At 57.4% G+C, this 15,089-nt stretch overlaps 1 protein-coding gene across 1 annotated transcript; it reads right to left on the bottom strand.

Annotated features, from left to right (window-relative positions):
* Window positions 1-116: 116 nt before the first annotated feature.
* Window positions 117-5,848, bottom strand: EMILIN3 (elastin microfibril interfacer 3). The gene is made up of 4 exons (XM_064475676.1): window positions 5,621-5,848; window positions 4,238-4,360; window positions 2,736-2,959; window positions 117-2,476 (listed from the first exon to the last, which is right to left on the bottom strand). The coding sequence occupies exons 1-4, from the start codon at window positions 5,785-5,787 to the stop codon at window positions 690-692; spliced, it is 2,301 nt and encodes a 766-aa protein (XP_064331746.1). The 5' UTR covers window positions 5,788-5,848; the 3' UTR covers window positions 117-689.
* Window positions 5,849-15,089: the final 9,241 nt, after the last annotated feature.

Here is a 15,089-nt window from a genome sequence, read left to right as displayed (position 1 = left end):
GAGGGGTCTCCAAACAGATCACTTGGACCCCACCCTTTTCTCTGGGGATCCACAGCTGCCTAAGCCCCTTCCCCTGGGGGAAGATCAAAAGGAATAAAGAAAACCCTTCACTGGGTCCTTGTGCTTCCATTCTGTCCTGAAGGACTCGTGAGACGGTGGAAACCTCTGGTCCTTGGTTCAGTAACAGCATCCTCGAAGCTGTCAGGGGAAGGACAGTGCCAGTGGGCACCACCTTCCTGCAGAAACCAAGCCCAGATGGCTGAGAAGAAAAGCCAAGGAGACAGGGGGACCAGAAGCCTCCACAGGCTTGGGACTGTTGTCCGTGGGCAAAGGGAGATGTGGACAGGCCGCTGAGAAGGGACCTGAGGGTCTCTACCTGGGTGCCAACTGGTGTGTCTGCAGAAGAACGATTTGCAGACTAGGTTGTGAGGTCTCTTGGGGCCACCCCGGCCTTCAGGGTGACATGCTGACCTTGATCACTCTCCTGAATTGTCGAGTTGGCACAGCAATGAGCGTGGATGTTGGCGCCTGGTCAGGTGGCGCTGGAACAAGACTGTTCCTTCAGGGCCCTCTGGAATGGCATCCGCGCTGGCCAGGGGAGGCGGGGAGGCACTGCTGGGCAAGGCTGGGCTCTCGGGGAGGGTCCCCAGGGTTGACGGGATCTGGGGGTTGGGTCCTGTCCAGCCCACCTAGTTGGCCTTCCCTGGCCGCACCTGTTCAGCCAGCTGGGCCCGGCAGTCCAACAGGTCATCCCGGAGGCGGGCGATGTCCTTTGTGTGCTGGGCCAGTGTGCGATTCAGTTGGTCCATGTGGCTCCACAGGCCCTCCCTGGGCCCCAGTGACTCGGCAGGCAGGCGACCCAGGCCTGCAGCCAGCAGGCCCAGCTTCCCGCAGGTGCCTTCCACCTGGGCCACCCTCTGGTTGAAGTGGCCCACTGCGTGCTGGAGTTCCTGGGCCGTGTCCTGGCAGCGGCTCAGCCCACCAGCCACGTCGGCCACACTGGCCTTGAGTCGCTCCAGCTCCCCTCGCAGACTCAGAACCTGCCGGTGACCGGCCCGAAGCTGCGAGCCTTGGCTGCTGACCTGGTCCTGGATGGCATGGACCTCGGCCTCCACCTTACGTTCCCGTTCATCCAGGGATATGTTGGCGGCCAAGAAGGCATCAGAATACTGGCTGACAGAGTCGCTGAGGCCTGTGAGTGACTTGCTCACAGAGTTCAGATTGACCTTAAGCAGGGTGATCTCGCCTTGGAGGGAGCTGCCCGTCGCTTCTGCCAGCTGTCCCTGGACGTCAGCCATGGTGCCGTTGAGCTGCCGGAGGAGGGCTGCGTGGCTGGCCACCTGGCGTAGGAGGGCCTCGCTTCGGCTCTGCCAGGACTTCACCTCGGCCACAAGATTGTCCAGGATGGCCGAGGTGGTGCTGGGGGTGCATGAGGTCTCCAGCGAAATCAGCCGTTGTTCTAGCACAGCCAGCTCCGTCTGTACAAGGGGTCGAGCCGGCCTGCCTGGAGGGGCGCTGTCATGGTTCAGCTCCCTAGCTAGTGTCACCAAGCGTTCCTCCAGTCTCTGCACACGCTCTTCCAGCATGGTGTGGAAGCCACGCATCCCCCATCCCTCCTCCCCCATCCCCAGACAGCAGCCCCTGGCTCCGCCCTCTGTCCCATTGACCATCTCCAAGCCGTCCAGCAGCCCATCCACACCCCCCTCAAGCATGGCAGCAGAGAGCCGTGTGAGGTCATCCCCATCAGGGGGGCTGTGGCCCCTTTGGGCCTCGGACACTGCCTGCAGGTTCTTCTCGAGGCTGTCTAGGCGGGCACTGATCAAGGCCAGCTGGCCACAGCAGCTGCCCCCGCCAGCCACACTCAGGCCCTGCAGCCGGGTACCCAGCTGTGAGAGCTCCCGGCGAAGGGCCAGCTCCCGGCCATCCAGGCTCTGGTGCAGCCTCCGGCTGGCCGCCTGGCCCTCCTCACACTGCTGCCGCACCTCCTGCACCCGCAGGTCGCACACGCTCTGGACACTCTGCAGCTTCTGCTCGAAGCCGTCCAGCAGGCTCCCCCAGAGTTGGTGCAGACGTCGGTCCACATATTCATCCAGCAGCGCCAGGGAGGTGAGTGGAGATGGGGGGGCCTCCCGCAGCCGCTGTAGGTGGGCCTCGTGGCTGAGGGCCAGCCCGTGTACCTCGTCCAACAGCTGTACCTTGGTCCGGAGTGTGTTGCTCACCTCTGTCACCTTGCTCAAGATCTCGTCTAGGGGTGGTGTGAGCGGTCCCCCAGCTCGGTCTCCAGGATTGACAAACCCCTCGGGGATGACCCCGAAGCCCACGGGGGTGGCAGGAGCCCTGGGGCCACTGGTCATCCTGTTGGGGTCTTTGTGGCTGGCCACCAGGCCACTGAGGGTACCATATGCTTGTGCTAGGCGCTGGACATCACCTTCGAGGCGTTCTAGCCGTTCACCAAACAGCCCTGGGCCTTTCCTTCCTGGAAAAGAAGAGAGAACCCCAGGGGCATCACTGGCCTGTCTCTCTCAGCTTGTCCTGTTGCTGGACCACCCGAGAGAACTTCTGTTCTAAGCCCACCTTGCTGGGCATAGCTCCCCCAGCTGTGGGAGGGGGCTCTGAGGGCTCACCCTCACATCCAGCCTGAGATGCACCCTCCCCAGCCCTGCCGGAGCTCAGCCAGCCTGCATCAGTCCCCAGAAACTCCATCATGTTGGTAGGGTCTCCGTGGGCAGACTCACCGTGGGGGATGGGGGCTGCTCTGCTAGAAGGAAGGGGCCTGGGGCCTGAGCCCACCTGCCCTGAGGGAATATGGGGCTCAGGCTCCGGCTGAGGTGGGGTGGCCCCGTGGTCTGTGAGGTGCTCGGGGCAGCCTTCTCCAGTGAGGCCGGGGCAGCAACGCCAGGCGAGGTCTGTCACTGTCTTGTAGCCCACCTTGTATTTGGGTCTGAACACCGTGCGGTACCTGGGGCAAGGATGGGGAGAGGCTCTGTACCTGTGGGCTGAGGCTCCTGCCTCCTGGCAGGTGACCCTGCCCCCTTGTTGGTGTTCGGGGCCACTCACAGACACTGGCAGGCAGAAGGTCTAGAAGTCTCCCACCTTTGCTACACTGCCAGCATTTTTGCTTTTTCTGTGCTTAAGGTGACAGGGTGGGGGTGGGGGGTGAAAGCAGGCCTTGCAGAGGCTCAGAGCTGGGTTAGAGGAGCAGACAGGTAGAAGCCCTGCCCCATCCTGTTTGCTTGGAGAAAAAGCTAGCAGGAATTTATCCCCAAGGCTCCCAAAACCACTTGGACCCCCTTTAGCTCCTATTGCCATCAGAAATTCCACTCTGGCTTTTGGGTGGTACCTTGAAAAATTCAGATAGAGCCCCAGCCCCTGCCCTCTGGGTGAGGGGTACTGCACCGGGGCGGGCGGCCCTTCGCGCTGCCTGGGGACCACTCCCCACCTAGGGGCCACTTACTTCTCTCCTCTCCTTCCCGGCCTACTCTGGGAATTCAGCTCTTGTCTCAGAGGCTGGACACATGGCACCTCTGATTTTTTAGGGGGGTCGGGGGGCTAGTTAGGTTTGTTTGTTTGTTTAATGGAGGCTCTAGGGATTGAACCCAGGACATCGTGCATGCTAAGCATGCACTCTACCCTCCTCGCCATAGCACCTCTAATTTTGAGCCCAGCCGGGAAGGCTGGGGCAGCGCTCACCATGGGCACTCTCCCATCTGTTCAGCCATGTGTCTGTTTACCCACTAACACATGGGAGCAAACAAGTCTGTTTTCAGACATGTGTTTGAATGTTTCCAAGTACAGACCTATGCATCACACCTGCGTGCAATACTACAAGTCCTCACATGGCCCGACCTGTCTGGCCAAAGCCCCTGCAATCTGGCTTCTCTCCCTTCTGTCCTCTCACCCGTGACCTGCCTTCTCCAGTCACCACAACCCTCTCTGGGTCTAGCCAGGGCCCCCTTTGGGATCAACCATTGCCAGTGTGACCCTCTGCTCTCCCCTGTCCCCACCCCCACCTTTGCTTCTGCTGCTGCTTTGTCTTGTGCTGCTTCTCCCCTGGGAACCCTCCCCTGAGTCCCCCTGGGGGCTCCAACCTGAGCCTGCACCAGCTCCTCCCTGGCCCCCTCCATCTGGCCTGTGTGGGTTTAGGGGTAGGTTCTTTGGAGTCCAAGGAGTTATAGCCCTTGTGGAACTGGCTGCTGCTCCCAGGACTCCCAAGTGGGTGGAATGGGAATGCACTCACATGACTGTCCCAGGGCACTTGGGCCCCCATCCGCACTGCCGGTATTCAGCCTTTACGTAGCTCTCTGCTCCCTCCTGTAGGACACAGGTCACATTCCTGTGCACAACGTAGGCACAGAGGGCCCTGCAGGGGGAAATGGCATCCTTGGAATATCTGGCCTGTGCCAGGCCCACTGAGGCTTCTACTCTTCCCCTTCCCCAGCTGTGGGCCTTGGCAGGAGACGAGACTCCCATCTCTCCTCTGCCCCTTCTCCTTGTTCCTGGGAGCCAGGGACCTTGGGCTGGGGTCCAGCCCCACTGCTGGTGTCTCCAATCCCAGCCTCCCCAGTAGGGTGGTCACTTGGCTAAGTAAGTGCTGGACTGAACCAGAAGCCCAGTGCAGCTGCCCTCCTTGCCTGGAAAGACCCACCCTAGATGCCCCACCTTCCTCCCACTCCTACAGTGCCTTTCAACTCCTTATCTTGGCATTGAAGCTCCTAAGATCCCAGCTTAGTGCCTTTGAGACCACACTTCTCATCTACCCTCCCCTGACTGACTCCTGGGGAAATACATCTCACCTTGTAGTTTTCAGACCCCCGCCTTTGCTACTGGTTCCTCACTCTCAGATCACTTTTTGTACCACCTCCTCCAGGAAGCCGGTTCTGATGTGCCCAGGCCTACTGAGTGTCAGCCAGGGCAGCGTACACTCCTTCTATACTACCTCAAATTCAGCTGGAGTTCAAATTCAGCTAGTACCCCAAGCAGAGCCCCTAACTCACCTGAAGCTACTAAAGACCAGAAGCTGAGGCAGGGGAGGGGCAGCAGCCCCTTTCACAGGATACAAGGGCTGGGGAGGCGGCTGCCTGGCATAAGGCAACAACCTGTGGAATGCTGTTGGGACTCTGGAGCCACAACACGGGCCCGGGACCCATGAGCCCACACCAGGTGGGGCCACGCTGGGGCTCCCAAGGGGTTACGGGGTCCAGGCTGACTGCGGGATGAGGCGAGCCGCGGGGCGCTCGGCTCCATCTCCTACCTGGCGGGAGAGATGGGAGGCCCTGGAGCGGGATAGGAGGTAGCCCGGCGTGCTCCGTGCGTGGACCGCTCCCCCCACCCCCCGCCCTCCACCTGGTCCGCTGCACCCGGAGTCTGCACACAGCGCAGCTGGAAAATGTTACTTCTCTGGAAAGGTTTCCGCGGGCACTGCCAGGATCCCAGCCACCGCGCCAGGCTCCCTCGGCTTATTTTCCTTTGCCAGCCCCGCAGCCCCTAGGAGCGTGAGGCGCCCGCCCGCGTCGGGACTCGGCCTCGGATGTCCGGCGCCCCCGCGCGCGGCCGAGGCAGGTGGGAGCGCCGCCCGGGCCCATCCCTCCCGCTTCCCGCCCGCGGCGCGGCCCGCGCTTACTTGTGCGGCCCCGGGCGCAGCCGCGGGCGCCATCCCGTCGTGTAGAGGCTGTAGCGGGAGGCACCGGGCGGCGCGGGCCGAGCGAGGAGCGGGGTGCCCTTGGCCTGCGCCCCCGAGAGCAGCGCCGCGACGGCGCACAGCCAGACCGGCAGGCGGCGGCGGCCCATCGCGGCCCCCGGGTCTCCACCTGGCCCCGCGCTGGGCCCCCGCCGGGTGTCCACCCGCCGCTCGCCCGCCGGGGTCCCGCCGCCGGTCGCGGCCCCCGGAGCTCGCTGGCCCGGCCGCCTGGCGCTTCTCGGTGGCTGCGTCCCGCCGAGTGGCCGGCGCTGCTCGCGGCTGGGGCCGCCGAGGGGAGGCGGGAGGCGGGCTCTTCACGGATTAGCATAAACTTGGGGCCGCGTCGCTCTCCTCCGCCGGCCCCCACTCCGCCGCCAGCCCCCCGCCCCAGTTCCAAGCTGACGCCCGAGGGGCCGCCCGCTAGCGAGAGGTTAAGAAGGGAGCAGCCCCGGGGTGGCAGGAGCGCAGGCGTCCCGCGATGCCCCCCAAACGCACCCATCCACTGCGGTCGCCCGCGTGCACCCGGCGAGAAGCAGAGCCAGACCCCCGGGGCGGTCCGGGGCGCGGGGCTAAGAACCGCCCACTCGCGGGACACACTGGTCTTAAAAGCCCGTGTGCGCCCAGGAACCGAGGTCCAGGGCTCTGGAGCTGAGATGACTGTGTTTGGGAACACCTCCGCAGTCACCTCCTTGGAATATGCCCCAGATCGTCCCTGTTGGCCAGCCCTGTCTCCTGGCAGCGTCACTCCAGAGTCGCCCAGGACATCTGGTAACTCTGCTGACCCCTCCCCTGGGCATCTTAAGTCCTCCCTGCTCGCTAACCCTCTGCAACCCAGTCCAGTGGCCAGGCTGTCCTTCTGGTTTCCTGGTGGAGTCCATCTTATCTCTCTCTCTCTCAGGTCTCAGCGGCACCGAGTTCCAAACTCCAGTCACTTCTCCAGCTGCATCTTTGTGCAACTAAAGCTCTTAGCCTACTGGACCACAGCACTGGCTTATTGTCAGTGTCCAGTCAAAGAAAACCTTTAGGTCTTTCTCACAAGGTGCTGCTGTTAAGTCAGGCTGCCTTCATATTTCCTTTGTGAAATTGATTCCCGGAACCCAAGAATAAGGATTGACAGTCATCCTCATTCAACATCATCTTGTTGCCTTTCTAAGTTGCAGAAAGCCTTTGGAATCCTGACTGTGTCATCCAGCAGAGTGCCGCTTCTTCCTGGCTTTGTCTCAGTCACAGGGATGACCACAGCCTTCTGTGTCTTTCCCCAAGTAGCTGATAGGTGTGCAGGAGGCAGAGAAGTCTGAGGCACACCTGGAGAGGCCTCCTTCCAATCGCTCTCTGAGATGTGAACTCACACCTTTTGGGAAAAGAGATGCTCTCAAGAGCGCTGGATGGGGCAGCTCTGAAACCCCATCTGTGCCCCTGCCCTCTCCCAGCCGTGCTGGCTGGTAGGCCCTGATGGGGCAGGCCAACAGTTCTCTCTCCTGGGCTTTGGGATTGGAATGCAGAGGCTGAGGGTGATCGGGATCCAGGTAGAGGCTGTATGTGTTTCCCAGGGCTCGGAATGAATTATCACAAATTTGGTGGCTTAAAACAACAGACATTAAGAGGGGAGGGTACGGCTCAAGCAGTAGGGTGCATGCTTAGCATGCACAAGGTCCTGGGTTCAATCCCCAGCACCATCCCTAAAAATAAAGAAATAAATAAACCTCGTTACCCCCCCCACACCAAAAAAACCTAAATAAATGAGTTACTCTTTAAAAAAAATTTATTCTCCCACAATCCTACGATGTCTGAAATCTAGGTGTCAGCAGGGCCATGCTCACCTCCAGGGAAGAATCCTTCCTTGCCTCTTCCAGCTTCTGGTGGCTCCTGGAATCCTTGTCACTCTTTGCCTTGTAGCTGCATCTCCCAGTGTCCACTTCTGGCTTCATGTGACCTTCTCTCCTGTGTCTCTACATGGCTTTCTTTACATGGCCTTTGTCTCTGTGTGTGTCCCTGGGTCTTCTCGTCTTATGAAGACACCTGTTATTGAATTTAGGGCCCGGTCTAATCCAGTATGACCTCATCTTAAGTAATTAAGTCTGCAAAGACCCTCTTTCCAAATAAGGTCACATTCTAAGGTTCTAGGTGCACATAAATTGGGGTGTGTGTGGCATCACTCAACCCACTACAGGGTCCCTGAGGGGTAGCAAGAGGACAGACTGGGGTACACTGTAGCCACAGCTCTACAGGAATTGTGGGGAAGCTAAGGAAGAAAGCTCGCAGGAGGAGAGGGGGCAGAGTGGAGGGCTGTGTACTCAGGGAAAAGTGTGTTGAGTTGCCATTTGGTGACTGGCTTCCCCTGTCTGCTTCCAATGACCCACTTCACTTGAGCTAGCTTGAATGGGTTTCTGATCCCAGCAAATGATGCTAAGACAGACTTTCATCCTCTGCCACAAATCCACCAAATGTGCTCCATCCAACAAAGATGTCCATCTCGCTGGGTAACATACACAGCATCCATAACACCATCTTGTAGCCACTAAATTTCCACTTCTCAGAAAGTGAGAGACATCTGAGTGAAAATGAACAGGGCCTGGTTTTTCATCCTAGGCTGGGTTCTGACTGCCTGGCAGCACTGCCCAGTCGGTTCTCCCCTCCCCGCCCCAGAAGCTGTGATCCTTTTCCAAGGGGTCCCGTCCCTTCCTCTCACTCCCTTCCCCAGCCCAGATGTGGGACCCACAAGATGAGAGAGGAGGCTGGACTCTGTCTGAACTTGGAAGAGCCTATATAACAAAGAGCTGAAAGGAGAGAGGGACCCAGCTTCCCCCTTCCCCCTTCCCCCTTCCCCAGGTGGCTGCCATCATGCTCCCTCTTCTGATTGGAACAGTGTTGGGAGCCAGCACTGGGGCCCCATCCTGGTAGGAGGACGTGGGTGGGGGAGATGCTCAGGGTCTTGGCTGTATCCAGCCAGAGGCTGGGGTCTCCCCCACAGATGATGAGGCCAGTTCGCATCTGCCAGACAGGAAACCTAGGGAGGCTAGAGGCAAGGCAGGAAGGCAGACAGTCAAGTCCTCCCCCTACTCAGGCTGGGGTTTCCACACCTGGATGGAGGCGGACTGAGGGGCCACACACAGGATCATGCTTTCCGTTCACAGGACATGCACGGCCACATCCAGACCCACCCCCCTCCACTTCCATACACACACAGAAGTGTATTTTCCTAACTTTCATTAGCCCGTGGTGACAGATGTGCCACCTCTCTCTTCAGGAAGAATGGAGGATGCCATCAGGACAACGACCCTAGACAGGATGGGTATAAAGTCTCGCACATAGGGTCCGGTGAGGGGACATGAGTGGGCACCTCCGCTGCACCCTGGAGTTCCCTGCTTCCTCTGTGGGCTCCCTGGGGCAGAAGGAAAGAACTGGCTCCTGCGAGCAAAGATGAGAGAACGGGTCCCAGGAAGCTGCAGAGAGGCAGGCTTGCCTGGTGGTGAGTTCACACGTGGCTCTGGTGTCTGGCATTCGGCTCACCTGCAATAGCCCTTCCCTGCCTCCATGCACTTCTCAGAATCAGAGGCAGTTCCTCTATCTGCTCCAGGCTCCATCCACCACACCTACCATATGCTCTCCTTTTTGATCCAGGCCCTACCCCTTGAGACTGTTGAGAGCCTCTCAAAGTTTTATGGAATGTATTTCCCCCAAAGAGACAGAAATAGACATAGAAATATAAGCTGCTAGCTCTCTGGCACAAGCCCTTCCTGTTGCAGATGAGCCCCTGCCACTGGGAGACGTGTACCCCTTGGAGCCACTTGGCACAGCTCCGCCTCCCTGCACACGGGGCCCCTCTGGAAGTGCTGTGTAGCAAGGCTCTGCCCGGGCCCACTCTCTCCTCAACAGAAGCACCAGCGTGCTCAAAGCCCAACTGGCACTTTGATTTCACCCACACCGTCAAAAGAGGTTACTGTCAGATCCACACGAGTTCCTGGGGCAGAGATCTGGAGTGACCCCTTCCCCCTGGGCAGTAGTGTGGCTTCTCCAGGACACTAGGGTGGGTAGATGTGCAGCCCCAAGGTGAGGGCCTGGGAGGGAGTCCAGAAATCAAGGAAATTGGACTCTGTAAAGCCCGGATGATGGACTTCCATTGAATAAGAGTTACTTAGAAATAACTTATAAATTGTGCAGCGTTGCCGAGCCCTCAGCATGGACACATGCAAACCAGATGCGATTATTATGCAAATCATATGCAAAATACATACAAGGGCCTCCTGTCATTGCAAATGCCAGATGTGGCCCTGAGGGACCCTGAGTTTAGCTGAGCCTGGCTGTGGGACAGAGAGATGATCCAGGACTTGCTAGTCTTTTATGGGTGTGGGAGGGGCTCTGCTCCAAGGCCATTTACACACTGGGGGAAGGAACCAGATGGGGAGTTGATTAGACCTCCACTCACATGTTGCATGACCTTCGTGGAGTCACTTCACCCCTCTGGGCCTCTGTCTTCTCCTGTAAAATGGTCAACCACAAGGACTAACTGAGAACATTAGGTCCCATCTGCGCGGCCGGGCACGTAAGCTACCCCTGTGGCCGGTCTCAGCCCTTCCTTGGGCCATAGATGCCTGGGCTTCTTTCACTCACTGAAATATAGGACTTTCAAAGGCAACAGCTTAGCTACGGGCTTGGGGAAGGTCAGGGCTAGACAAGCCAAGAGTCTACATACTCCTCACTCATTCAGAATCTGTCAAAGGTCGCACTTGACAGGGGGTGTGGTGGATGCTGGCGGTACCCTGCCAGACGCCCTTCACCTGGCCAATGTACTCACCCCCTCCCCCCACTAATGCCCACAGCTGCCCTCCTGCAAATAGTCCTTGGCTGATGAGAGCCCCCTCCCTTGGGAAGTTCCTAACGCTCCCATCCCACAGCCAATTCCTGGCTGACACAGGGATGCAATTGGCTGGCCTCCTCACCTCAAGGGGACAGCTCAGCAGAGCAGGTAAATCCCAGTGCACTGCCCCCCATCAGGCCACATCTAGACTCCACCTGAGATCCTGTTCTTGCTCTGGCCCTTCCCTCTCCTGCTTCCCTCCCTCCTGAGAGCCCTTCCTTAATAAATCACATGCGCCTTATATTCAATACCTTGTAGTAGCCTATAATGAAAAAAATGAAAAGGAACATATAAATGAATATATATGTAGAGCTGAATCACTATACTGTACATCAGAAATTAACACAACATTGTAACCCGACTATACTTCAATTAAGAAATAAATACATAAGTAAATTAAATCACATGTTCCTGAATCCTTATTTCCTGCTCTGCTTCTGGGAAACCCAACCCACCCCTGCAGTCAGAGAGGGATAATGGGGGGCAGGGTAGAGCTCAGGCGTAGAGCACATGCTAAGCATGTGCGAGATCCTGGGTTCAATCCCCAGTACCTCCATTAAAAAAAACACACACACAAAAACAAAAAAAACAGAGAGGGATAATGAACGTGATACTCATTATGGTCAAAGACCACAGGGAGGCAGAGGAAGTAACCGGGACTGGGAGAAAGGATCAGAACCGTATCCCCAGACAGGCACCCCCAGAGTCTAGCTGTCCGGGGAAAAAACATCCATGTGGCCGGCATAGCCTGTGCCAGGCCTGGGGGCAGCCTGTGGGTCTGGGGAACCCTGCAGAACTCCGGCAGGGGCCCGGCCCCAAGAGAGATTGGAAGGGGCCAGAAAAGAGGGGCCTTAATACCCTACTAAGGAGTTTGGACTTTACAGCAGGAGAACGACACATGCAGAACTATCTACAAAAATGTCCACTGGCTGCCACTGCTGGGAGCCAGGGAGGTGGCCACCATGCCACCAGGCTGACAGGGATGGGGAGGGAGGTGGGGGGATAGAGGGGGTGAAACCCAGGGACTCTCAGGACAGAGAGCTGACAGGCCTTGTGGTTGCTGTGCAGGCAGTGGGTGTGGGAAGGATTCTGGAAGATGCCAGGCAGAAAAAACGTCAGACAAAGCGTCAGACAAAACATTAGGATGGGGCTGGGCGACCACGTGTAGTCAGATGTGGGGAGAGAGGTGGGTGTCATGAACTGCACAGGGCCGAGGTCTGCACTCCCCTGCTGGCTACAGAGCAGCCACAGCCAGGCCGCCCTGAGCAGGAGGCTCAGGGAAAGCAGGCGCTGACAGAGAGTGGGTGGCACAGGCTGGCCTGGTTCCAGCAGGCGGCCCAGGGAGCTGCTCCCGCCAGAGGGGTGGATGCAAGGCCCGGAGAAGGACTAGCCAGCCTTCCTCTCTCTTCTGTTCATGGGCACCAGAGTAAAAACCACACAGGATTACCGCTGGTGTCAGAGGAGGCAGGCGTGGGATGGGTGGGTGCGTAAAGCGTGGCTAAGCCAGGCCGAGTCGGGGGGGCCCTCACTGGGTGGGAAGCTGGGGAGAGGGGTCCTCGTTGCCATGGAAAACTCACGCTTGGATAGGCAGAGCCTGACCTCCACCCAGACACTGCCCTTACCTAGACCTGCTCTGCCTTAATTCCCTAATTCCCTGGATGGCTACTGGGTACCCGCTGCCTGCTGGAAGCATGGACAGCTAGGCCCCAGGCTCTGTGCTCAAGGCACCGGGGGCTGGGGACAGAGGTGGCTGAGAGTTGGGAGAAGCCCCAGGAGAGGTCGATAAAGGGGTCTGGGGAGGGGAGAGGGGCAAGAGAACCCCTGGTGGGGGCCCCACCCCAGTGCCCAGTGCCAGTGGAACTCTCTTATGAGGGGGTGTTTCTGAAATGGGGAAGCTGAGGGCCTGGGGGGGCACGTGCAGGAAGACACTTGGTTTTCGCCCAGTGAATCCACTCACCTGCCACTTCCTGTGTGCCACTGTTGTCTTTCTGCGTTGAGCTCCCCTCCTGACTAACAGTCATTGATGCAGGGGCCACCTCCTCCCTTGGTTTGCTGAATGGATGAACTGTGGGTCCCTCTTATAGCCATGAGGAGGGTGTACTGGGGAAGTTGGTGTTCCAGGCAAGAGATGCTGAGGATGAGAAAGGACAGGCATTTGGAAGGACAGCTGCCAGACTTACATGAGCTGGCTGCAGAGATGGGTCAGGGTCAAGGTCAAAGTCATGGGCCTGCACCCCGGGGGGGTCCCAGGCTCTGTGTCCCTGCCTGATTCACACTTAGCTCTAGACAGTATATTTGGCATCTATTCAAACAGCTTCCAGCCAGGGCCTGACCGCTCTGACCCCCAGACAGAGCAGCCCACCCACCTGCTGTTGCCACCCACCATGTGACCAATGGGATCTGCCCTAGGTTGAGCCTCTGCAGCCAGGGGCTCCCACATTCCTGGCTGTGCTGGTGTTGGCGGGCAGCCCCAGTTCCTTTGGGAAAGGGCAGGCAGGAGGCTCCCACGGTGGGACTTGATCCCTCCCTTCCCTCCCCAACCCCGGGGGCTGTGCTGGGATTAGGGGATCCTCCTCCCCCATTGTGCCTCATCCCTGCCCACATTGTTCAGCAATTACTGAACGCATCTGCAATCGCAGCCCCCCTCCCCTCACACCTCCTCCTCCCTTGCCTCCCTCTGTCCCCTCAGCTACCTGCCATGGAGTCCCTGGGTGGGTGATGGGAGCGGGACAGGGAAAGGGGCAGCAGTGCTGGTCAGGAGGCGGTGCTGGCGCCCAGGGTGCAGGCCCAAACTGCTGCAGTGAAGGTGGGCATGGAAGGGAGTAGAAAGCAGTCAGGAAGATTAGGAGAACTGGTGAGGCTTGGTGACTTTGGAGGGGCTCCAGGATGACACCTGGTTTCCAGCTCGGGGGTCCTTTTTGCTGCGACAAGGGACGAGGGGAGACAAAAGTGTGGAGGGAAGTCACGTTGACTTGGAGATGCCTGGAATTACCCTGGAGGAGATGGATGTCCAGGATATGCATGGAGTTGGGTATCCCATTTGTCCACTGCCCCTTCCCAGCTGGGGTGGGGGGCTGGGTGTGCTCGGTGTGGTCCTCTAGTGCAAGGTGAGGAGGCCCACCTCACACACACCATCCCATGGGTGCCAGGATTCCAGTGGGGGCCACAGTGAAGTGGCCAATCACTGGCCCTGGTGACCTCACTCCTCCCAGAAAGCAGTCGTGAGGTTCTATCTGGGCAGCAGGCTGAGGCCCAGAGTCCTCCCGGTTCCCAGGCAACTGCTCCACCACCGCTCACCCTTTCTGCTCCGGGTTCTTGTCTCCACATCCTTCTCCTCTCCCCGCAGTCTCTCCAAGCTGCCTGTGCACCAGACTGCCCTCTCCCTCCCCAAACCTCCTCCCTCTCCTTCCCCAAGGAAGAGCCACGATTGCGCATTATATCCAGACCCCAAAGTGTCAGCAACAGAAAAAGTGGTTTTCCGCAAACTTGAGGGCTCTGACTTTAGACATCCAAGGACCAGGTGGGTGGCGTTCCTAGGAGGAGGTGGGAGATGTCTGCACTCTGCCCTGGGGAGAGCCAGCCAGTCTGCCCACCCGCCTGGCTTGTCTGGATCATTGCTTCCAAACCTTTCTAACTCTTCTTCAGTTTTTGACATCTTGACCAAGGTTGGCTGTGGTTTCTTTTTTAGTAATTGTGATTATTTAAATACAGTCTGTTGTCATTTTTCCACCAAGGATCTGGAGGCTATTCAGGGAGTTCAGTGATGGTACAGTTTTCCGGAATCATTAACACCTGGCACCAAAATCTCATGATAGCATTCCAAGCCAGATGTCACTTACTGAATGAAGGTAAATGCTGGTTAATGTAGCCCATGCAAAAACAAAAAGCAAACAAACGAAAAAACCCAAGTTTTGTGCCGACTATGGGATTTTTAAGAGTTTTGGTAATCAGAGAGATTTAGCATTTTGTGATTTTTGCCAGTTGTCTACCATAAAAAAGTCAATCTTGAAGAACCTAAAATGTTTACCAGGAAAAGACCGTGCCTTTGTGAATCTTTTTCTGATGGTGTATTTTTGGAGTTGTTGGAGATCAGAATAAGAACTAAAGGAGAAAAAAAATCTTTTCATCAGTGGAGAGGAGTACCAATTTCTACCAACATGTGCACATTCTAAGTCAATCGCTGGGAAAAATAAAAACTGAAATGGTGCAGGATTTGTGACAATATTTCCCCAGATTTAAAAAAAAATGAGTAATGAACCCCGGAGTTGGGTCCACGGAGATTTCTTGTGTTAGTCCCTTGCTTGTAGTGTGTGTTTAGAAGTTTCCATAATAAAAATTTTTTTTAATAAAAAGAAAGAAAGGATGGAACAATTGACAATGATGCTGGTCTTTCCTCTTTTTCCCTCTCATTTTGGAAGCTTTACTATATGTTGTCTCCACTAGTGCTGACCTCCCCTTTTCTGCTTTTCATAATAATTTTAAAAACCCTTTCTATTACATGTCAGGAAGGTACCCATCAATTCCTCCCACTCAGGGTCTCTTTTTCCTCCTTCC

The sequence above is a fragment of the Camelus dromedarius genome, chromosome 18 (assembly GCF_036321535.1).
Source record: "Camelus dromedarius isolate mCamDro1 chromosome 18, mCamDro1.pat, whole genome shotgun sequence".
NCBI lineage: Eukaryota > Metazoa > Chordata > Mammalia > Artiodactyla > Camelidae > Camelus > Camelus dromedarius.
Note: the sequence above shows the minus strand (reverse complement) of the source record. Positions and strands in the feature narration are given on the sequence as shown.

Coding starts and splice junctions, on each gene's coding strand:
- EMILIN3 (XM_064475676.1), bottom strand. CDS start 5,787: ATGGGCCGCCGCCGCCTGCCGGTCTGGCTGTGCGCCGTCGCGGCGCTG. Junction 2,960..4,237: donor AAGTGCCCTGGGACAGTCAT/GTGAGTGCATTC, acceptor TCCTTGCCCCAG/GTACCGCACGGTGTTCAGAC. Junction 2,477..2,735: donor AGCAGCCCCCATCCCCCACG/GTGAGTCTGCCC, acceptor CTTCTTTTCCAG/GAAGGAAAGGCCCAGGGCTG.